The following is a 24,254-nucleotide window of genomic DNA, read 5'->3' as shown; positions in this document are numbered from 1 at the left end:
GCCCACATTTTTTAAGTATAAGTGTCTTGTGATCCTGTCATGACATTATTGGTATCCTCCACACACAGTAATATATATTCAGACCAGAAGCGTAAATCCTTCTTAAAGTCTACGACACCGGCATGTAATCATCTGTAAAAATGCAATTCTATCTTGGCTGAATGTAATCCTTAGAAGAGTGAGGTTCAATATGAATATTATCCTTCCTAAAGTCGTACAGTAGGATGACTGGCTGATATATATCGACCTGAAGGATGTTAACTAATACTACTCCATCCAGACAGCATGTTCTTTCTGAGGTTCTCAGTGGGGTAGGAACATTAGCATTTCCAATTTCCCCCATTTGAAATGGCAGCCTCATGGCTATGGTTTTCCTGTGAAGGGGGGAAGTGTACGGCAATACTGTACACACCTTAATGATCCACTGCTCAGGTCCATCTTACCTGGGTTGTGTGCATGCAACCTATGATCGTGTATCGATCACTGACCAAATTCGGATAGATCGTGGGAGTCGAAGTGCCAGATGATGCCCACACAAAACAGTGGGACTGCTTCAGTGCATAGGTGTGTTTCCAAGGAAGAGATGCAGGATTTGGGATTTCGCAGGACAAGCTCACAGCAAACTACAGCTGCACAGATCCTTACATTTTTTAATTCACGTGTGGTGGCAGCATCAATTGTTCTAACCAGATTCCACATGAGGGTGTGTTCAATGGACCTGTGGTAATTTAAATACCCGGAATACCGTAACCAGGCTAGTTTATTGGAAACCATAGTTATACAACGGATGTTAGTAAATAAATGCCAACAGGTGGAGCTGGGGAATTCCTAATGGATGGGGCTGTCGTTGAATGGGCACCATCTTTTGTTGTTAAAGCAGGAGGGTTAATTATTTGGGTCCAGTGTGCCCTGTATGTTAAATGTGTAGTGACTGTGCTTGTCACTGTATGGTGCCGGGGCTTGCAAAGCCACGGCCGGTAATGTGTTGTCATGGGCAGCCCGGGTTACGGGGTGTAGTACCAGCCCTAGTGGGGCTTGGGTGTGTGCTGGTCAGCGGGGAGGCACCGCGAGCAGTGTGGGCTCCCGGTGAGGGAGTGAGAGGGAGCGTCAGCCAGCCAGCGTTAGCTTGGGGCATGATACGCTGGTTGATCTGCTGTCACGTGACCAGACGATATTGGAGGGGGGTTGGACGGAGGCCGTGGGGCGGTCACGTGGTTCAAAGCTGTCAGGAACCTTCGAGAAGGAGCTCAAGAGGCCTGGAAGGTGGGTGGGGCAAAGGGTGGAGCCAGTCCGAGCCCCGGGGGCATATAAGGAGGGCTCCGTGAGGAGCTCGGGGTTATTCCTGTGCTGGGGTTACGAAGATCCACGTCGGGGAGAAGAAGCCTCTAGCCACGCGGTCCGGGACCTTGTTTGTGGTCCGGACCGGGATAGCGAACCGTGTATAGTTCTGCCGTAGCGTGGTTAGATGGGCATTCGAAACCCGGGTGTAGATCGTGTTGTGTTATGTGTTAATGCGGAATTAAGTGTTGCTCCCAAGATAACGTCTGCGACTCAGTTGGACTCGCTACAAATGCAAACATTTTCAAATATCCTGAGTTCATTAAATGAGGGGTTGATTATACTAAGAGTGGTGGCTTAGTCTGAACAAAGAAGAAACGTCATGCATTTATATTACTATCCAATATGCCTTTGTCCTGGGAGGTACAGAATTTAATATAATATACAGAAGCAATGGAAATAACCCCCCCAAATGATCTTAGCTGTGGTCAGGTATTTAACCCTTGGTCACTTGTATTTGTAGCAGTGCACAAACCGTTACACCACCAATACACACTGCCCCATCATGGGGTAAAGTATGGTCAAATAACCCCACAACCAACGTGGGACAGCATAGGGATGCTGTCATTCAACGGTACATCAACAAGGCTGTGTTATAACGTTATCTTCTGAGTCACAAAACGAGATGTCGCCCTAACAGGCATACAGATGGACAGTACTAACACGTTCAACCAAATTTGGAAACACGTTCAACCTTTGTTGCAAGGTGTTAAATCAGGTCTTAAAACAAAATGAACACTGCCCACATTAGAATGACATTATTTTAGCGTGATCTTATTTTTAATAAGGCCTTAGTGTGTGAGGGCATCAGTTTCCAACCAATCAAATGCCTTTTCGTATAGTCTACAAAAGTTAATCTACTTTGCAGCCTTAGTCGTGAATCTTCTTTGGTTCTTTCGGTAAAGTCACGTAGAATGAGAATAAAATAATAAATTGATAAAATAACACAATAATATGCTCACGACGTTTCGGCCACAACACAAGCGGCCTTCATCAGGTGAAGGGACGAGACTGTCTGGTAGGACAGCGCTGGAGTGAAAAAGCCACGTTCAGATCACGACCTTAAAGCTGTGTGAGAGGAAACAAAGCGCCTTGACAAAGGAATTAGCATATAATTTAGCATTGAAATGGCTGAGTGATTAGCTTGTGACTGGTCACAGAAATGGCTATGTTAAAAGTTAAAGCATACACATCCGCAGAGGCACCCCTTGACAAAGGAATTAGCATAGAATTTAGCATTGAAATAGCTAAGTTAAAGCATACACATCCACAGAGGCACCCCTTGACAAAGGAATTAGCATAGAATTTAGCATTGAAATAGCTGAGTGGTTAGCTTGTAACTGGTCACAGAAATAGCTATGTTAAAGTCAGAGCATACACATTCACCGAGGCACTTAGTACAAATCAAACAGGAGAATTTAGCATTGAAATAACTAGGTGAATTTAGCATTGAAATAACTGAGTGATTAGCTAGTGACTGGTCACAGAAATGGCTATGTTGAAGTCAAGGCCTACACATCTGAGCTATTCACAGTACTATATAGTGAACCAATGAAAAACTAAAATATAAATTACCTTAATGTTATCAATAAACTCTATATTCTCCAATCAGCTAAGCTACCAACAATACGTCGTTATATATCACAATGCTATATGGCGAAAAAATGGGTGGATTCTTACCCTCAACTTTAGCAACACGGATAGCTACGGGCCCCGTTCAGACGGACGAGTTCATCCATGGTCAGAACAGAGGAGGGGGAGAGAGACAGCTGCGAGGCGCTATTATACTCCATGTTGTAAACCATACCATTAACCGTGGTGTGAGAGGTATTAAGAGTCAATGCTGGCGAAAGAGCTGCGGTCTGAAGGTCATCGTAAAATACAATTAATTAAGAACAGAAATTGTTTAAGACATCTTTCCAATGGTTACTAAGCCAGAATCCATCTTCTCGGTTGAAATTGTCTCTGTGCTTGTATATGTGAATGGCCTCATGAACGAATCTCTCATGGTAGCCGGTTGGTTTGCAAAGAACCTCCGTCTTGGAGAAGTCAATGTCATGTGAGCCCACTGAATTATAACAGTGATCTGCCACGGCAGAGGAGTTCGTTCTACCGTGTTTCAAGTCTGCTTTATGTTCGCGGATGCGGTCCGAGATATGTCGTTTGGTTTCTCCAATGTAGCTACTACCACAGAGGCACTTTAGTTTGTAAACGCCCGGGTACTGTATGTCTGGAACAGCATCTTTTACAGATGGAACTAAATCACGGATTTTATGTACTGTTGAATCAGACCTGGATCTTGTGTTTATTCAGGATTTTGGAGATCTTGTTAGTGACCCCTGCAATGTAGGGTAAGGTGATGGTTTTGAGTGGCTCCACAAGAGGATCCTTCATGACTGGAGTGATGGCTTTGCGGATTGTGTAGTCGGAAAGCCATCACTCCAGTCATGAAGAAGGATCCTCTTGTGGAGCCACTCAAAACCATCATCTTACCCTACATTGCAGGGGTCACTAAAAAGATCTCCAAAATCCTGAATAAACACAAGATCCAGGTCCGATTCAACACAGTACATAAAATCCGTGATTTAGTTCCATCTGTAAAAGATGCTGTTCCAGACACAGTACCTGGGCGTTTACAAACTAAAGTGCCTCTGTGGTAGTAGCTACATTGGAGAAACCAAACGACATATCTCGGACCGCATCCGCGAACATAAAGCAGACTTGAAACACGGTAGAATGAACTCCTCTGCCGAGGCAGATCACTGTTATAATTCAGTGGGCTCACATGACATTGACTTCTCCAAGACGGAGGTTCTTTGCAAACCAACCGGCTACCATGAGAGATTCGTTCATGAGGCCATTCACATATACAAGCACAGAGACAATTTCAACCGAGAAGATGGATTCTGGCTTAGTAACCATTGGAAAGATGTTTTAAACCATTTCTGTTCTTAATTGTATTTTACGATGGCCTTCAGACCGCAGCTCTTTCGCCAGCATTGAATCTTAATACCTCTCACACCACGGTTAATGGTATGGTTTACAACATGGAGTATAATAGCGCCTCGCAGCTGTCTCTCTCCCCCTCCTCTGTTCCGACCATGGATGAACTCGTCCGTCTGAACGGAGCCCGTGGCTATCCGTGTTGCTAAAGTTGAGGGTAAGAATCCACCCATTTTTTCGCCATATAGCATTGTGATATATAACGACTTATTGTTGGTAGCTTAGCTGATTGGAGAATATAGAGTTTACTGATAACATTAAGGTAATTTATATTTTAGTTTTTTATTGGTTCACTATATAGTACTGTGAATAGCTCAGATGTGTAGGCCTTGACTTCAACATAGCCATTTCTGTGACCAGTCACTAGCTAATCACTCAGTTATTTCAATGCTAAATTCGCCTAGTTATTTCAATGCTAAATTCTCCTGTTTGATTTGTACTAAGTGCCTCGGTGAATGTGTATGCTCTGACTTTAACATAGCTATTTCTGTGACCAGTTACAAGCTAACCACTCAGCTATTTCAATGCTAAATTCTATGCTAATTCCTTTGTCAAGGGGTGCCTCTGCAGATGTGTATGCTTTAACTTTTAACATAGCCATTTCTGTGACCAGTCACAAGCTAATCACTCAGCCATTTCAATGCTAAATTATATGCTAATTCCTTTGTCAATGCGCTTTGTTTCCTCTCACACAGCTTAAAGGTCGTGATCTGAACGTGGCTTTTTCACTCCAGCGCTGTCCTACCAGACAGTCTCGTCCCTTCACCTGATGAAGGCCGCTTGTGTTGTGGCCGAAACGTCGTGAGAATATTATTATTTTATCAATTTATTATTTTATTCTCATTCTACGTGACTTTACCGAAAGAACCAAAGAAGATGAATCATTGCAGTCACGAAAGCTTTAAATCGAAATTTAATCGTGAATGTTTTCATTCGTAGGTATTTCATAGCAATCTAGTCCAAACACTATAGTCTAGGGCAAATGACATGTTGTAGGTTTTGTGGCAATTTAGGTTTTTGTAGCTGGTGGAAACAAAACGAGGTGATTATGGACAGATGTAGGATTTCCCGGTGGTTGTAGTCAGTGGTAAAATGGATGTCTTAAAAATATTTTACAAGTTGGCAAAAAAAGCAGAAAAACATGATAATTATACCTCATTATTTATTACTCAAAAGATACCAATCCTTTAAATGTATAAATGTGCAATAAATTATTATGGAATGTTGTATTTACAATCTGATATTACTTTTAGCTCTTTGGCATTAAAACATGCTTGTTTGCCTTCAATATGTACTGTGCTTCCATTTGCTGCACAAGGAGCAACGGTCAACAGTAATCATTACAATGTATAAACAGTAAAGGCAGGTGACAGCTTAACTGAAAGCAACAGTCCCAGTTGCTACATTGACATTTTGTAACAAATGACAAAAACAAACTCAACAAAGTAAAAACATGTTAAGGAGGAACGAATCAGTGTTTTGGTCAATAGAAGTTACTTGCCTGAACTCGTTACCTATTCTGAAGGATATACTTGGCCCATTATATACTATTCTGCATTGTTTTATTTTCAGAAAAATGATAGTCGTTGCCAAAAAGAAAAACAATGCACAACTAGGGTCTATAAAATCCACACCTTCATATTTAAACTTTAATAAACAGAATGTGGTATAAAAATAAACAGCTTTAAACACCCTTGCTCAACTCTGAAGCACTGCAGTTTTGAAATATGAAACAAACATTTGGGTTTTATTAATATAGTTATTTTGCTAAATTTTTTATGTTTTTTACAAAAGAAATGTACATTTGTAACATGTAATTAGCTTTGCAAACAATTTTAACTAAAACCGTAATGTACACTGTCAGCTACACAAATATGCTACAAAGGCAACTGACGTTCTGGTGTTCAAGGTACACTTTTTTACAAATGCACCTACATGTGTTTAGAAAATACACACAGCTAACACCCACTTCCACTACAAAATGCTTTCCCCAACAGAAGCATCTCCACGTAGTTGTAAAAATGAACAAAAAGGCACAACATTGAATAGACGGCTCATGTCGGTGAGAAATTAATTCTACAAATACGTCTTTCTGCAGTGTTTAAAGCTGGTCGGCAGATGTTTTCGTATACACCAATTGGAGTAAAACTACCTTACCATTATTTTTCAACTAATGCCAATATGTAAAAATGTGAACTAGAAGCTCTGCATTGTGGAAACTTTAAACCAAATGTAAGAAGGCAATATGAGAAATTCTGAACTGGTAGCAGACAGTGCAAAATAAGTGTCCCAGTCATCTGCAACAATTTGGGAATCAACGGGTGCCCCCTTATTCCCCTGTTCCTGCTGAACTCGTTGCTTTGCCTCCCCAGCAGCGAACTGCGGCCTGGCAGGGATTTGCTGAATGGTGCTTCACTTCACCCATTTGCGTGAGCACAAGTGTGTCACAACGGTTCTCACAGTGTGCAAAAGGCCTCGTTCAGTCATTGTGTTGTTGAAAGCAATCACTGGATCTCCGTGTCGTTGAAAGTGGCAGTTCTTTCTGGTGTCGATGTTGATGCCAGCTCCTCCAGTGTTACCGCCATCTCTGGCGTCGACGCCGGCTCCGGTGTGGACGCCGGCTCCGGTGTGGACGCCGGCTCTGGTGTCGACGCCGGCTCCGGTGTCGACGCCAGCTCCGGTGATGCGCACAACAGTAATGAAGCTTCCATCGCTGGTGCAGCTGCCTCTTCTCCCAGCTCCTGCTCGAGCTCCTGTTCTTCTTGCTGCTCGCTGGCAGCGTTGGCTGGCGTCGTATCGCCGCCCACCTTCGGCTGCTGCTGCGAGGTCGGGTCGCCTGCTCGCCGCTTGCCCAGCGACTCGAACCAGCTCGCACTGCCGTGCGCAGCCCGTGTGAGCAGCGCCGTAGCCGAGTGGAAGCCGCGCATGTTTTTGCCAGACGTGATGAGCTCGCCGAAGCCCTCCTGGTGCGCAAACGCATAGCCCGAGCGGCGCGAGCCTGTGCGGTGCACGCGGTGCAGCCTCAGCGTCTGCGGCTTCTGCTTGCGTCGCTGTCGCTGCATGTAGCGCTCCTGCGTCGGTAAGAGAATGGAATTGGCAGGTGCATTCGTTCAAGAAAGTAATCCTTTTGTCACTTGGTTTATTGAGCACTTATTGACATGTCTTTGTTTTTAGTGCCTTCAGATACAATTGCAAATACATTGATTTTTTTTTACGGTTGCATGGATAAAACGTATAAATTCTAATTGAATTGCAATTGTATGTTTTAAATAACCTATTGCTATTAATGTAAAATACCTCTCGGTGTCAGTAAAAAAATACATTTTAATTAACCTGTTACTCAACATATGCTGTTGTATGTTTAGTAAAACTTTGGCCCAAGGTCATCCTGAACTGTAGTGAAATTTTAGCCACAACCCAACGGAGGACATCAATGGCTCCCAATAAAAGATTGGCATGGGCTTTGCTGTGTCCCTCAAACAGACACAAAATAAATTAATAGCCCCAATACACTGCTGGCATACTAAGCACTAAGACAAGTCCGACTTAAGAGAGGCTCAGGACTGATTCTGATATAACTGGCCAAGGTTAGCCATGGCCAAGAATCAAAATCACGTCAGAGTTCAAAGCAGTGCGCTAACCACTGCACCGCTGCTCAAAGTCAAGTTTTATTTTTAATGAATCAGTGGCGCCTTTCTGGTTTTGACCTGCCATCCAAGGCGCCAATGCTCCCCACATTTTAACAAGACGCCTAAACTACAGGGCTCCCCTGCTATAAGTTGCCATATGCGTTGTTTTAAATAACCTATTGCTATTAATGTAAAATACCCCTCAGTGGGAGTAAAAAATACATTTTAATTAACCTGTTGTTACTCAACACATGCTGTTGTATGTTTGGTAAAACTTTGGCCCAAGGTCATCCTGAACTGTAGTTAAATTTTTGCCACAACCCAACGGACATTAATTGCTCCCAATCAACTACAGGGCTCTCCTGCTATAAACTACAGGGCTCCCCTGCTATAAGTTCCCATATTATGCGTTGTTTCGCACATACGTTGCTGATTATTTAAGGGAACACATTTTCTTCTAAGTTTAATATTTCGCGTTCTTTTAAAAAAATGCGCAATAAATGTTGGCACAATTCTTTAACTAGGAATGCACGTGGTGAAAATGTACTCCTGTGATGTTAAAAAGTACATTAAGTTTACAAAAATGCATATATGTTAATGACATTTAGTCACCTTTATTTTCTATAAATATAAGCAAAAATATTTTAGCATTATGTTTATGGGTAATTGGAGTTTGCTTGAAGTAGAATTTGCCAGGAATGCATCCCTTTCTGTATAGCAACGGGGGGGTTCCAGTATCCCAAACCAATCCAAACTTAGAGCTCTGCGTCCCGTATGTGCGCGTGAGATGGACTCGTCACCTTGTCGCTGAGCGTGGGCCGCAAGTCGGTCTTCAAGAAGCGGAATGCGGCGATAGGCATGATGCATACAATGGTGGTCAGCGCGATCACCAGCCACACAGACGGCTGGTTGAGCGTGTTCCGTGCTGTGCCTGCAGTGACAACGCACACTCAACACATCAGTCATTGTTTCTAGCTTTCTTGGGCATGGGACGCCTACAAGAACATGCATTGGCAAGAAAATATTACAATAATTACATCCTGGAGTTTGCTGGTACAGCCCCTAAGTGACATTTTAGTGCTGGTGCAATGGAGGTTAATGCAAGTTAATTTGTATGAATGTACCACACTTTGAATTTCAGGTCATGTAGATACTTGTGTCTTTGGGACCCCAAGTTAACTGCTTGGCTGCTCCTTATCTCAGAGCCACTAAACTGCACTTAACACTTGTTAAAACTAAACATGGGAAATGCAGCTGCCTCCTCCATTAGTGGCGAGTTACAGAGACGTCCAATTGTAATGGCGGTGATGTGCAATCCATCGATGACTTCGTCGATCATCGCATACCCTTTTGCAGGAGTTACAAATTAAATCTATCTGGCAACCCTAGATGCCATTGAATGGCTTCTCCAAACCCAACATAGTTTACAAAAAATGTCTGTTGTCTTTTAAATGCCATGTGAGAGAATCACCCCAAATTTAAACAATGCCAATTATTTTAGCTGTGCTGGCAAAAGTGTTACGTTTAAACAGAAATGTTGTTTGCACTGCTTGATCTATACATTGACGAATACTTGTTTTCAGAGATCAGACGCTTTAACTAGATTTCCTCAGCCTGCAATAGGCCACTTACGCACCCTTCTTAGTGCCGCCCCACTGTAAAGTGAATATCAAGTTAAGGGTCAGCACTCACCCACCTTAATAAAAAGATAAAGACAATATACTCAATCTTGATGCACCGCAAAGAACAAATATTCCCAAGAAATAATGACGGTCCCCAGCGTCCCTGATGCCACCACCACCACCACCGTTATAATTAGGATGGCGTCTGCATCATCACCGCACCTATGAAGCGAAACTGGGACGGGAAGATGCTGTAGAGGCCGGCGCTGTACATGGCGAACATGATCGCAAAGTATACGGCCACGCTGCCCCAGATGAAAAAGTGGTTGATGGCCGTCCAGTAGGCTGTGTCCAGACCCATCTGGAATAAAAATGCATACACAGTGCATGGCTAAGAATCAAACCCTTTCCCCAGGATGGATAATCACTTTCCTGGACAGTTAATATAAAGGGGTGTCCTGGAATAACTTGCTAACTCATATTTAGTTAAGATAACCCTTGGCAGCTTAATTGGAACTTTTAAAATCCACTTTGGACCATTTTTATTGTATCTCTCAACAGATGCTTGTGCAATTACTATTTTAATTCACTTAATCTGCCTATTTTCAACAAAAGCCTCCTTTTAGGGAATATCAGAATGTGTAGGTTATACAGTCTTTTTTCTTGACAATGACACCCTTTTCCCACCCGCAAAAGTTCAGAATTCATTATATAATCTGACAGGTGTATGAGATTTAAATACCTTTATTGATACTTGGCACACGTTTGTGGCACCAAAGCAAATGTCAACAAGATGCAACAAAAATGGTTCAAACCAGACAGTGGACTTGCAAACACTCTCCAGATGCCCCGTGTTCCCAAGGCCCTCGCAGTTACCCAGAAAGGAAGGGGGCAGGGGAAAAAGAAGCACAGCTGTGGAGTCGTCGGGTCACCTGCAGGCTGACGACGATGATGAGCGACGTGGAGACAGCCACAGCCAGGGACTGGTGGTCGGACAGTCCTGTTCCGTCATCGCGCACCGCCTCCACAAAGGCAGCGTACGGCACAAAGAAAAGCACCACTGACGTGTAGATGCCCTGCCCGATGCAGATGAAGAATTCGCGCTTGTTGAACAGCAGGTTGAGCTGCCCCGGCTCGTAGAGCTTTGGGCAATCGATGCTCCATTGGTCGTTGATGTCCTGCGAGCGAAAGAATGGGATTTCATCGTGGGAGCTTTGTTCTGGGTAGCAACCATTATATCCTAGGTTCAAATCCATGGTAGGCTCTCATATATGGCCAGTTGGTAATCTCAAATCTGGTGATGAGTGGATTCTTAAAAAAAAAGCTCCTATGATAAAAATTTTGGTTTTGAATTAATAGCCCAGCTTAGCTATCTCGACAGGTTCAGAATTTAGGTAAAGAGGCAACCAATCATCAGTGCAACGAATATAAGTAGAGTCTACAGTTTTGTGTAGGATAAAACCATGAATGCATTGAGATCATTTCAATGTGCTCTTTTATAACAAGCAGACTCTGACATGAAATACTCATTGCTCTGTGCTAAGATGTCTAAAGCACATTTGGGATATAACGGCGGCGTGGAGGAAGAAAAAAAAAACATCCACGCAAACTCAACATAATAATGGCCTGCAGTGTTGTTGAAGCTGTTCCTAATTCCGTGCTGGTTTGATTAAGTGTTACAGTTCCTCTAGCATGTTGGCCTCTTTCATTATCTCTACGGCAATACTACTGCTTCATCATCTTTCTGTCTTGACGACAGCACATCTGTTGATGCAGGAATAAAGTACTGGTATTAAATGTTATTTTCACTATACATATTTTTTCCCATTAAACATCTCTCAAAAAATTCAAGAGAGTTAAGGACTTGATTTGCCAAACCTTACTTGATTATGTACATGGAATAATATCGCACTCAAACGGGCAGTGCTGGCAAGCGCAGGTTAAGTGTGAACCAAGAGGGCTGTCTCTCTGGTGGAGACCAATCAGTTGCAATTACAATGCCATATATGACCAGGGCATGTTTTTGGTTGCTTGTTCACCACAAGTATGTGTGGTTAATGCAGACATGATTCCTTGCAAAAGTTTGTTTGGTGTTTTAACATCTTTACACCTGTTAATTTGCCAGAAAGGGTAAAACCTATTCCTATACAGTAAAACCTTGGATTGCGAGCATAATTCGTTCCGGAAACGTGTTTGTAATCCAAAGCACTCGTATATCAAAGCACTCGTATATCAGTTGTGATCACGTGACGCTCGGCAGGCAAAGCGTATACGTACTGCTCATATTGCAAGACCTCGCTCGTTTATCAAATTAATATTTATTTTAAAATTTTGCTCATCTTGCAAAACACTCGCAGACCAAGTTACTCGCAATCAAAGGTTTTACTGTACTTTGATACTGGCAAGAAAGGTCCCATGTTGGCGAGAAACAAGCTCTACATTCACACAACTTGATGAGAGGGAGTACAGCTAGCCTCACTGTGGCTACGGTGCATCCGACACGTGCTTACCTGATCGAACACCCCCATCGCCAATACCGGCAAGGATGTGTAAACAATGTTGAAAAGCGTAATGAACCACTGGTCATACACCGTCTGAAAAGATAGAACGACATAAGATGGGGGGGGGGGACGTTCAGCATTATTGAACAAAATAAAATGGAGGTAAGGCAGGAAAAGAAAAAAACATTGCTTGGATGCCAGATTGGAAATTGGAGAGTAAATAATAGAAGCACCATAAAAGGAAGGGAGACGCATCAACATTAAAAGGGGAAGAGTTTTCCGGAAATGAGGGATTATAATAACGATTGTAAAATAGAAAAGTATTAAGGTCGTGTTAGGGCAAGATGAGAAAGCAGATGGAAGGAAGGGATTGAAAGTGAAAACAGCTGTGTTAACTTCTTGCAAATGTGTTTATTTGCCAGTTCTTACGGCGCTTAAAGCACACCCTTGTGGAAATTCCAAAACAGTCTCAAGGCCAACACATACCTAAAAACACAGCATTCCACTCGCATGCAATATCGTGCATGTTTCTCTACAAACAATGAAATCACAGCTTACCTGGGAATGCTTTATGTATCTCAAGAATGCAGGTTTCAATCATGTGTTTATGGATACTTTTAAATAGGTTTTTAAATACATTGGTCCCAAACGGTTTGAATTTTTAGGATAAGAATCAATCTTATGTTTATAAATTAATCAATTCTCGTAATGTGCATTTATTGCGTGAAGAAACATGGCTAAAGGCTTTAAACCTCACCACTTATATTATAACGCGCTAGGTTAACCGTAGGCAAGACAAATCATTCAAGTTTAACAGGCGATTTAATTATTTTATTCAATCGCGTCTTCTCACTTTTATGTTTCCTTTGGGTGGAATGTGTTTCCGTTCGAGTGAAATTTCTGCCTGACAACCGAATACCACTTTGGGTATGCAGATAAAATAACTGCAGTGCAACGCAGCACACTTTGGCTATTAATGAGTACCAATTTAGTATTGCTATTTGGCCTGTGGGGTTTATTCTGCCTGGTACACTTGTTCGATTCGCTTTCCCATTTCCTTAAAGCACTAAGCTGTATGCATAATTGGGGTTGGGATGCAGGAAAATGCATTCCGAATGCATGACCCTCCTGAAATAATGAGTTTCGATTCTACGTGGCTTTCCTGGATCAATAAGTTATTATTAAATGCACCTGTGTAGGCAAGCCAGCGACCCGTGATGCTTTCTCACCTGGGCGGAGAAGCCGCAGAAGAATCCAAACCAGAAGTGAACGAGCGTGAAGGCGAAGTTCTTGTAGAAGAAGTAGCACAGGAACTTGCACATGCGCAGGTAGGACCAGCGGCCGTGCACGAGCAGCAGGCGCTGCAGGAAGCGGAACTGAGCGAAGGAGTAGTCGCTGGACAGGACGGCCTGCATGCCCTCCTGCCCGCTGATGCCCACGCCGATGTGAGCCGCTGCAATGACAACACGGGGTGGGGGGGGGGCACAGCACGGTGAGTTATCGCCGGCGGCTGGTTCGCTCCACGGGACCTTACTACATGGTCAGCGAGGGTCACTAACCAGGGCAACCAGCCAAGTGCTGTGGGACACGGATAATACCCACCGCTCCGACAATTGTAATCCGATCTTATTTTCACTCACGATACAATTATGACTCGGTCTCCCATCATTCAAACCAATCCACTGTTTGGCCACAAATCTGGTATTTTCCGATTCTGAACTAAAGTAACATTATGCCCCTACTCACAAGCATGCATTGTAACACAGGAGGAATCACATATTTGCCAAAGGCCACATGCTGACATGCCCATAACTCTTGACTTGTTGCACAACATATTTTGCCGTTAAGCGCAGAGCTACCCGGCCCTCTCATACATTCTCCTCTGTCAGCCCACGAGCTCGCCTACCTATCCGCTCGCTCACCCGCCCACCTACCCGCTCGTTCACCTGCCCACCTACCTACCCGCTCGTTCACCCGCCCACCTACCTACCCGCTCGTTCACCCGCCGACCTACCCGCTGGCTCACCTGCCCATCTACCTACTCGCTCGCTCACCTGCCTATCTACCTACCCGCTCGCTCACCCGCCCACCTATCCGCTCGCTCACCCGCCTACCTACACGCTCGCTCACCCGCCTACCTACCCGCTCGCTCACCCGCCCACCTGCTTGCCCGCGCACACTCGATCGCTGGCTCGCCGGCGGCACACTCACTCTTGATCATGCTGACATCGTTGGCTCCGTCCCCGATGGCGAGCGTCACGGCCTTGCGGTACGTCTTCACCAGCTCCACCACCTGTGCTTTTTGAAGCGGCGTCACGCGGCAGCAGATCACCGCCTTGCACATGCAGGCCACCTCCAGGAACTCCATCTCCATGTCGGCCTCCAGGGCGTGCGCCTGCGGTGGAAGCCACGCACCCCCACGCACGTGCCACGGGCAAATCGTAACGCGGGAGAAGTCTGGAGTGCACTTACCACTACACCAACCATCAATGCATGGTGTCCACAGAGCACATGGCACACGTTTGTGACAGGAAAATTAAGAATAGCCCACAGTGCGGACTGCTAGCACCATTCTCAATACCGTGGAGCACATGGTAACACCACTGCCCTCTTACATCATTCACCGGCAGCGTTTCAGATATTCAACAGGCTAATCCTGAAGCTACCCAATGGCTCGCTCACCAACCTCGGCATGGACATATAAACGTTTCTGTTCAACTCCTTGCCATACGAACACCACCCAGCATGCACACCCATCCGTACCAGGCTGTGCCCATTGATGATGATGGCGTACTCCCCCTCCACAGTTGTCTCGATGGATGGGCAGGCCTTGGAAGGATCCTTCACCGACGAATAGAGGAAGCCATTTGCAGCCGAGCCCTTGCTCAGTCCAAGCATCTTGGCCTTGGCGCGTCTGTCGCAGACAACGCAGGAAGACGCGGGCAATGCACGCGACTCATCCTCAACACCAATGCTCAATAGCTCGGCCACCTGCATGTTGTCCAAAAGGGGCCGTGGACATTTGAATGCATCCACTTTACAATTATTGAACGGATTTATCAAAAACAACATTTTATCTCAAGATGTTGGACAACAGTGGGCAGATGTATGGAAGCTCACGAGGAAAACCGAGGAGGTAATTTCAAGTATTATACATGTCACAAAAACATGGGAAGCCTGTGAATGGTGATTATGCATACGTAGCTGTAGTAAAATATCCGAAATAGACGATATTAAGAATACCATTAGCAATGGCATTTCACAAAATTGCAGGTCGGGGTTGGCATTTAAAATGATGGCCCTAAATTAAATGCAGCACTCTGATTCCAGCGTTTGCCTTAATTGAACGATGCCCCTCATCCTCCCCTCCAGAATCAATAAAATGAGTCCCCTTTTATGAAAGGTCAATGTTACTGGTAGGAAACGTAGTGGACTGGAAGCCCAACCGGGATTAATTCACAGGAGGCAGGGGATTAATTGTGTATGTCTGTGGATGTCTGTCCACGTGTATCCGGACACCCGGATAAAATGGGAGGGGTGGGGCTGGGTGGAGAGGGGAGGGTGGGGAGGGGCTGGTTCATGTTCTGCAGATGTAGATGCCACCACCGCCATCTATTGCGCGGTGGTTGAACTTACGACTCTCGGTCCGAACAGGCAACTGGACATACGGACAGGTTTGTTCGCATCTCTGAAAGTTCCTAAGTCAAATGCTCGCAAGTAGAGGAGTCCCTGTACAGTGGAAGTGGATGAGCATTGCAGGGTGAATGAAGCCCATTATGATAGAGGCAGAAGACATGTGCTCACCCCAGCTCCTCGCGGACCTCCTGGACCGTGTGCCCCGACACCACAAACACCTCGTTCATGTCGTCTGTTAGCATGTTGCACGAGTAGCCGATATTCACCGCCGTTTCTGCAGCAACACAAGTGCCAACAGCTCACATGGTTATTTCCAAATACTTTCCCACCTCTAGGAGACAAAAATAAATGGTTATGTCTGTAGTCGTCACCGTGAATGTGGTACATGTACGTGCAATAACGTATCAACTGCAGATGAACCGTGTGTTCAATGCATGAGCGAATATTTTCCATGCATATTTGGGTACGATCTGTAGGTCACATGTTATGGGGAAAAGTGTCGGAACTTCCATCTCTTCCATGAAGTCTGCCCAGAGTGGAAGAGATAAATACTCCGTGGAGGGGCTCGACAGATCTCTCTCCACCGGAAGCCCTCTGCCGGCAGTGGCGTAAGCAAGACATTGCAGGGATGCACCTTTTTCTTTGTGTATGTACAACTGCATATATACAAGCAATTTGCTGTTAGTGGAAGAGTCCAACCACATACACAAAGGCACCACAATTTACGGAATAGTTTTGTCAGACACAGCAGTCTACGCGTGTGCGTCAAGACAAATGAGGGCCTGATTAGGCAACCCCCGGCTGGCGTCTGCAAGAGTGATTAAACGCCCTTCCCATATCGCCTGATGGAAATGAACAATGATTGCCTAATAAATTGAGCAGAATGTGCCTCATGGAAAGAACCTTTGCACTTGGTCAATTCCATTCGGATTATGAATTTGGCCATGGGTATGTTTAGCACACATTTATTGGATGAATAAAGCAAAGCACTGTAAGCAAACTCGACATCAGAATTAAGTGAACATTTTTGCGCACAATGCTTATAAGACTTGAACGGTAGAAAGCCGCACGTGTGGCTGCTGTTAACAATTATGCGTACGCAGTGTGCACACGCCGCACCTTTCAAAATGTGTGTACAAGTTCCGTCATGTGCCTGCCATGTATGTGTCCGGCTGACACTCTGGACACCCTTACGAATGGAGACGTTCCACCTCGGGCGGAATTTCCAGGTGAAGTAGTTTAAAATGTTAAATGAAAACCTTGTTTGTCGCCCGTAAGAACCCAGATCTTGATGTTAGCCAGGGCCAGCTTCGCAATGGTCTCCGGCACACCCTCCTGCAGCTTGTCCTCTATCGCGGTGGCTCCCAGCAACTGTCCGCATTCAGAACACAGACACGCACCCACCGGCACCCAGACGCACGGCCAGGTTAAACACGACAGCGGGCGTCATTTGCCGCGAGGCCACGGCGATGTCACCGCGGCGCTTGTACCAGGCGAGGTGAACTTTGAGGTCAAGTACAGTGTTGGAACGCTCGCTGGTGGGGAGGTTGCGGGACAGACCCAGATGTTATGGGTTAACCAAGATGACTGGCTGAAACCAAAATAATCCAACCACCTCGCGGTAACATTGCGGAGCGTGGCTCACGTCCACCACAGTGGTGAACAGGAGCTTTGGTCTGGTGTGGGGGGGGGGCTGTGAACTACTCCACCTTAAAATACTATTAGCAAAGTACCACATGAAAAAGGCCATTGTATTTTATGCACATAAACAGATGCACGCAAGCTAATGGTTTTAGAGAGTCGTGGCACGTGCTGTCAGTAGCTATTAATGACATAAATGTAACTATCAGGGGTCGGTAAACATGGCCATCATCACCACAGTCACCTTTAAATTATCAGTGTCAATGTTGCTACAATGTCTCCACCCGTACTACTTACTCATTGCAGGTTGATGTGATTTCCCAGGTCGGGTATTATCAATTGCTATTAGCTTTGTACTCAGCCAGAAAGCCAATCCGAGTTGCTGGAACTACAGCACCTTACATTTATCACCACACACAGGCACCAGGGTTAGACGTAAACAAAATGCGCACGGAGGGGCAGATTATGGACAAGGGGTAAAAATAAACTGTGTACCATGCCCCTTTAAAAACCTCGTGGGCCCCCCCCCTTGTCTACTCATTCCCTCAACTTTATCAATGCCACATACCGAGAAAACATAACAATCGCACATTTGCTTGGAAACAAAATGTTTGTATCCAGAGGTAAAGTTTACGATATGTTAGCAAAAGACAAACAAACTGGCATCTTCAGCTCTACAAGACTACAACCACCGCCGCAACCCTCACAACAACCAATCATCACCACCGTTACTAAAACGCAACCCCTGACAACAACCAATCATCACCACCGTTACAAACACGACCAGCACAATCTGCCACTATCACTACGACCATGACAACCACTGCCATTTTCTATACTATAACCACTACTACCAAAAACAACATCCACCAGCAATAGGCAATGAAGTTGACCAGGAACACCGAGTACAGTCCTGTGAGGCTTGCTCAATAATAGCCCACTCTCATCTGGTTATAGCGCCATCGTTCACTTGGTTACAAACGATATACCATCCAGTCTGAATGCATTAAACAGAGGCTGATGGGCTGACCATGAAATACGCTTAACGTGAACCCAATTGCTGCTACGACAGAATGTGTCGTGCTGGGTAGTGCCAGACTCGCGTGGAAGTTTAGATTGTGTGTTGGTTACATAAAAGACCCTGGTGAAATTTTGTTCTTCCTCACCCAAGAGCAGCATAAATTTACGTGGAGGATTTATTTTCGAAGGCCTTAGATGTAATCAACAAAAACTCCAAACAGTACACGTGGAGATCTTGGAAGATAAATGCACTTCGCCATCAGGTGACAATTCAAATATGTATTCGACGCATTTGTTAATTCAGCATACACTTAGGAAGACAAATTATTTGAGGTCCTTGCTGCAAATTGAATAAACTTCCAAAGTGAAAATGTTGGATGATGATCAGCATAATACACTTCTCCATCCGGTCACATTTATTGATATTATCTGTATTTATTAATTTTGGGTGGATTGTTTGTGCGAGAATACACATCAGCTTGTTGTGTAAAAAACAATTAGAAGACATTAGGACAAATGGCTTGCGTTCATTTGTGCGATTTATGGTCGGATATAATAATACGGCAGTGCTTCCTTCTGAACTAATAGTCTAACCTGTCTGATAATTTTGCCAATGTTAAATCAATTGCAACCAACCCATGCAGGTGTAAATGCAGGATTAAAATGTGCGTTTTTGCCAGTGAGCACAGAACAGCTGATTCAAACTCATCTGAGGCGCATTTTTTTAAAGTTGAACACGCTCGGCGTCACCCAACTCATGCAGTCAATGTCAGAAACTCCTGCCAAGTTAGAATGCATTAAAACACCAGTGCCATGAGACAATATACTGCGGCAAGATAAGAGGAACAGGCCCTTGGAAAAATCTGGGGAATTTCCACTGCAAGTTATAAATTCTGCAGTGTCACTATACTTACGTTTCTGATTCAATCAATTCACTCTAGGAAAACATAAAAACAGCTAATGTATCATATTTGCTCTACTCTAAACAAAAGATAAATGAGCAGTCAAAAAAACAAATTTCTACTTATTGTTATTGTCCTTGCCGAATGGGTAAAACACGCGATAATAAAGCGGCAGTGACCACGGGAAAATAAACTTAAACTCTACAGATTCTCCCGTCAGACATATCCGGCTTCCCTGTAAGAGACACTGTACTATTCAACATTGGCTCTGGCTGGATACCTAATGATAATGGTTGGCAATAGCCAATGTGATATTAATGGCTATGTCCTACCAGTTTGGCTGATCAGTGCAATATAATCCCACTGGTCAATCACCCCATAAACACAACTCTTAATTACTTAAGCTGTATGACGAATGGGTATGGCTTGTACATGGCCGTGGACACAATGGGGAGGCATTATTCAGAATGTTTGGCTTATGTGTATAATTTCAGATAAAGCCACAATGACCATGGAAGAAAACGCTTTTTTTAATGGTACGGGTACCAAGAATATGAATGCCAGAAATTAGCTCTGGGTCACACCAATCTCTGTTGTTGGTTATGAACCAGAGGTGGCAACTGAATGTTTCTGTGAAAGAGATGTTATATTTTAAACATAACTACCATTGACTGTTCACTACAAATTACTGTAGTGTTCATTTTACTGATGTTGAATTAACGAACTATAGGCTAAATGGACTCAAACCAGGACTTTCATGCAAAACCCCTGAAAACCGTGAGATCAATGGTCTACCCAACACGGTTCTCTTACATCACAAAACACAAACGCAAGATAAAGAGGGCTTTATTTCAAGTGACAGTGACGCCACCGGCCAGCGGTGGATCGGCAAAGGGCTGCAAAATGACACGCTTTGTATACGATTGTAACCGGTGGCATTGTAATTTCCCCTTAGTTTAAAACTTAAAAGGCCTTTGCACCGAGGTGAGAATCTCACCCATCGATGTCCCCTCCCCAACTCACCCCCCCCCACCCCCAGTGTAAAGGGCACGGTGCGAGGAAGCGGCCGGTGCCACACACTGCGCACCATCATGTTTTGCTCGATCTCGTCGTAGACGGCGGCGAGCAGCTCCTCGCGGCCCTGCAAGGACGTGTTTGCCTCGTGGTGCCGCTCCTGCCACTCCTCGAAGGAGGCCTCGTCCAGGTCGCGGTACGCCAGGCACAGCGTGCGCAGGCCCTCGCCCGCAAACGCCTGCGGGGAGCGCGGCACGGGGAGACGGGACGTTAAACGCGGAAAACGGAACGGGTAAACGGTTCGGTCCTCCTCTGTCTATCGTGCGCTCTGGCCTCCCGTGCGCCCCCCGAGTACACGAGGGGAAAGGCCGTGACACTTTATTGCATTTCGTATATTAAAAAGGGACCCTGCGAATAATTTGTTTTATAAATAAAAATACCTCAGCAGATCGGTCAATGTGTGTGTGTGTGTGTGTCAGCAGTCGTTACCACATGCTGTCAGAAGTTATAAGGGGAGCTGAGAGCATTACGTAGGGGAGCTCAGCCCCCACTACATCGTCAACCCCGTCACAAGCATAACTCTGGGACTGCCAAATAGAGATCAGCATTGGATTGCACAGGGAGGTCTTTAGGCCGCATGTTTAACAACTAGAACAGATATGAAGCCCATTTAATGTACACTGGTGATCACGGAGGCGATGTGCGGCGACACTGGGGCATTGTAGGGGGGATCGTAAACCACGCAGAGGAGGCTTTAAGCTTTCGTAACGATTGCTCAACTCAATGTGTAAGGCTCGTTCCATCCGAGCTCAGTGCACGAGTTAAGAGTTAATGAGACGCAAAAATCTCTTGGTGAAACACCCCTGAAGAACCGAGATGGCAATGACCGCTGCGGGGACGAGCGGCAGCAAGGCGTTGCGCTGCAGGGGAATAACGCTAAAAATAAAAGTGTTGAGCGTTGCACACATACAACAACGCTCAACGCAACAAGCAGGCTGCCTGGCTCGAAGCGAAGATGAAATTCAGTAGTTTGATAAACATAATTGAGGTTGCTGTACTCTCTGGCCACGTCAATTCATTCACAGTGACACCAAGATGTATCTGCACACAGACAGGTACACCGTTGTAATGATGCACATCACCGTCCTAATTTGTCTGCTTGCCAATGCGTCCCATTACATGTTCCTACATATTAAAGGTGTAAGAAGCTTGTAATTAAAGTGCACGCCCATGTCAGAGCAAAAAATAAAATTAACTTTTATGTTCTACTTTCTGACATGGGTTTATTTTTTCCCTCAGTTGTGGGGGTGCCTCTTATAATCAGGAGAATATGCTAAGCACCATCTCATATGAGTTGGGGCGACGGCAAGGATTGGGCCAAGTGCAAACATTACACGAGAGGAAGGCATCAAACGTAACACAGAGCGAGGTGAGCAAGGGTAACGGGTCCTCCCAGAAAACAACATGGGCACACACATATTCCACGAATGCACACTCATAAGATGCGAAGCAGTCCCTGAGATTCAACTGCTTTAAGTTGATAGCAAAACATGACTGGATGATGATGACGAGCAAAGAAGTGGGGGGAGGCGTGGGTTACGCCACAGAGGGTAGCCTGGGACGGAGGTAAAGGGAAGCCCCCTCAACGTGGCCGCCTCACGCTGCAGAGACGTCGCCCCACGTGATAGGAGGTGACGTAGGGGGCGCGATTTGGTCCTGTAACTGATGGCTCGGGTGTGGAGGACCTGCCGCCTTCAGGCCAGGGAGCGGCGGCCGGGAGGGCAACCGAATGGAAGATATAACAGCAACTGGATTGGCTCCTTAGTGTCGGAAAGAGGAGAGTAACAGACGGAATCCTAACACGGGCACACGCTTTTGTGCCGTAAATAACACGAGTGGCCAGTAGGGGGGGTAAGACCCCTTAGCAGTGGTGTGAGACCTGTGGGAGAGTGGGGGGAGGGAGACGGGAGAGGAAAGGAGGCGGGGGTTTGGAGGAGGAGTAGGAGATTAGTGTTTTAGGATTAAAAGTAATACAACCGGCTATGAAATGTAGACAGTGCACTGCGTGTATTTTTGTTTTCAATACCAATGTTAAAGCCTTTAACAAATATAAATTGCCTGCAATTCTGATACTTTGGGTTTTGACTCCCTCTACTGCAAATATTTTTGCTTGATGCATTTATTTGGATTCACATATAATTCTACATAACACAACTGCATAGGTTTTCGCAACTTAAAGATCTATATCCAAGTTTGACAGCAACGTGTAATGGCTCGAGGTGAGGCAGAATGAGCTGCTGCTACTGCTGCTTTCCGTTGAAATCCCGAAGTTGGTAGTGATTCACAATGTGCCCTACGGTTTGGTCAAATGCATTGATGGTTGGGAGATAGTATTTTGTTATGATTTAATTATGCCGATGCAATTCAAGGTAAGACAAATAAACATGTTAACAGTTTTAAGACAACAAATCCACTGGTGACATTTCCCTGAAAAATGATAACAGTTCAGCTAGTAGCAGTGCATCTTGTGGAACCTCCATTAAAATAACACGTTGGCATAGGTAACTTGCTGCATGTAACATGCCAAGAGGAAGTCGGCAACAAAAATCCTGGATACACTTAAACGGAATTTTATTTGCAAGGTCTCATAGTAATTGGTTGCCATTTATTTTAATTTGCATTTCGAGAAAATATGAAACAAACCGTGGCATTTATTTAAGAGGTAAGGGTCATCCACATTGGGAAATTGCCAAAAAGCCCTCTGTGACAGACTCACTTTCCTAACCATGACATATATGAGGAAGGGAGGGGGGCACACATAATGGTAGTGGTCACATGGCAGTATGGTCATGTGGCGGTCACTAAATAGTGCTGCATTCATGTGGGCACTAGCAATTATAATTTTATATATTTATAATAAAATAACACATTCAAATAAAAGCCCTGTTAACAGTTTTTCTGGACTGGTTTGAACTTTTGAGTTGTGCTCATGAGACCCAGAAGGTCGAATCTGGTGCAGAGTTTTATTTGCAAAGGAAAATGTTGCTCGATACAATATTGGACCGGAGAGCCAACAGGGATGGACCAATAACACATCCGTATTTCTAGATGTTTCCACACAGCCCCAGTGTCCTTGCTTGACTATGGCCATAGGGCCATCTGGGTGCAGACGTGGTGAGAAACTCACACTCAGGTGGTCTGCGGTGATGTTCACGAGCTGCTGGTTGCAGGGGTGAAGCCTCTCAAATATCACAGAGTCGGCGCCTTTGCAGTACAGCTTCAGCCGACCTTCAGCATTCCGCACTACCAACAAAAACACGCACACACACACACGTTCGGTCCTGTGATAAAACGTCCGCTAAAAATAATGTGATATTGCGTTGGCGCTGGCGCACAAGTAACAAAAACTCACATTCGTCAATGACGCTGCCCTCAGACAGAAAACAAACGTACGTTAGTACACAATGGCCTGTCTTCATGAGACATATTTTTTATACATTTTTCTTCCAATTTAGGGCACTTGGTTTTTTTTGTGCAGCATTTCAGCAAAGCTATATCATGGGACCTTTTTGCCAGTATCAAAGTAACTCTGAGAAGATATGCATCGTCTTTGAAACCGATTGGCCTACACCAGAGGAATAAAGTCTCCAGCGGAATCAAGACAATGCATATATTATCAGAGCATGTTTGTTTGCATGTTCACCACAAGTACGTGTGGTTAATGCAGACTTTTGTTCCTTGCAAAAGGTTTCTATTTGATGTTTGAACATCTTAACACCGGTTTTATTGCCAGAAAGGGTAAAACCTATTCTTTTTTTCCATACTTTGATATGAAAAGAGAACTGTTTTTTTCCCCAAACCATAACACCGCATTATTTAGCAAAATAACTACAAACGTCTCCGCAGGAGTGGGGGGCGAGCACTCACTGAAAAATCCAAACGTTTAGA

At 44.8% G+C, this 24,254-nt stretch overlaps 1 protein-coding gene across 2 annotated transcripts in view; it reads right to left on the bottom strand.

The window, feature by feature from the left end:
• Positions 1-5,489: 5,489 nt before the first annotated feature.
• Positions 5,490-24,254, bottom strand: part of LOC116942209 (phospholipid-transporting ATPase ID-like) — a 109,096-nt gene continuing 90,331 nt past the window's right edge. For both annotated transcript variants that reach the window (XM_076066714.1, XM_032953897.2), the window contains 12 exons: positions 23,494-23,609; positions 20,380-20,544; positions 16,989-17,100; positions 15,898-16,003; positions 14,857-15,007; positions 14,305-14,488; positions 13,323-13,546; positions 12,103-12,186; positions 10,525-10,770; positions 9,815-9,953; positions 8,771-8,901; positions 5,490-7,412 (listed from right to left, as the gene is read on the bottom strand). In XM_076066714.1, coding sequence (XP_075922829.1) covers positions 6,846-7,412; positions 8,771-8,901; positions 9,815-9,953; positions 10,525-10,770; positions 12,103-12,186; positions 13,323-13,546; positions 14,305-14,488; positions 14,857-15,007; positions 15,898-16,003; positions 16,989-17,100; positions 20,380-20,544; positions 23,494-23,609 — 2,225 coding nt within the window. In that variant the 3' untranslated portion in view covers positions 5,490-6,845. The remainder of the gene's footprint in view (positions 7,413-8,770; positions 8,902-9,814; positions 9,954-10,524; positions 10,771-12,102; positions 12,187-13,322; positions 13,547-14,304; positions 14,489-14,856; positions 15,008-15,897; positions 16,004-16,988; positions 17,101-20,379; positions 20,545-23,493; positions 23,610-24,254) is intronic.

Source organism: Petromyzon marinus, chromosome 13 (assembly GCF_048934315.1).
Source record: "Petromyzon marinus isolate PM22_M1 ecotype Great Lakes invasive population chromosome 13, UKy_Petmar_22M1.pri1.0, whole genome shotgun sequence".
Classification (NCBI taxonomy): Eukaryota; Metazoa; Chordata; class Hyperoartia; order Petromyzontiformes; family Petromyzontidae; genus Petromyzon; species Petromyzon marinus.
The sequence above is the reverse complement of the archived record's forward strand: the minus strand, read 5'-3'. Positions and strand labels throughout refer to the sequence as shown.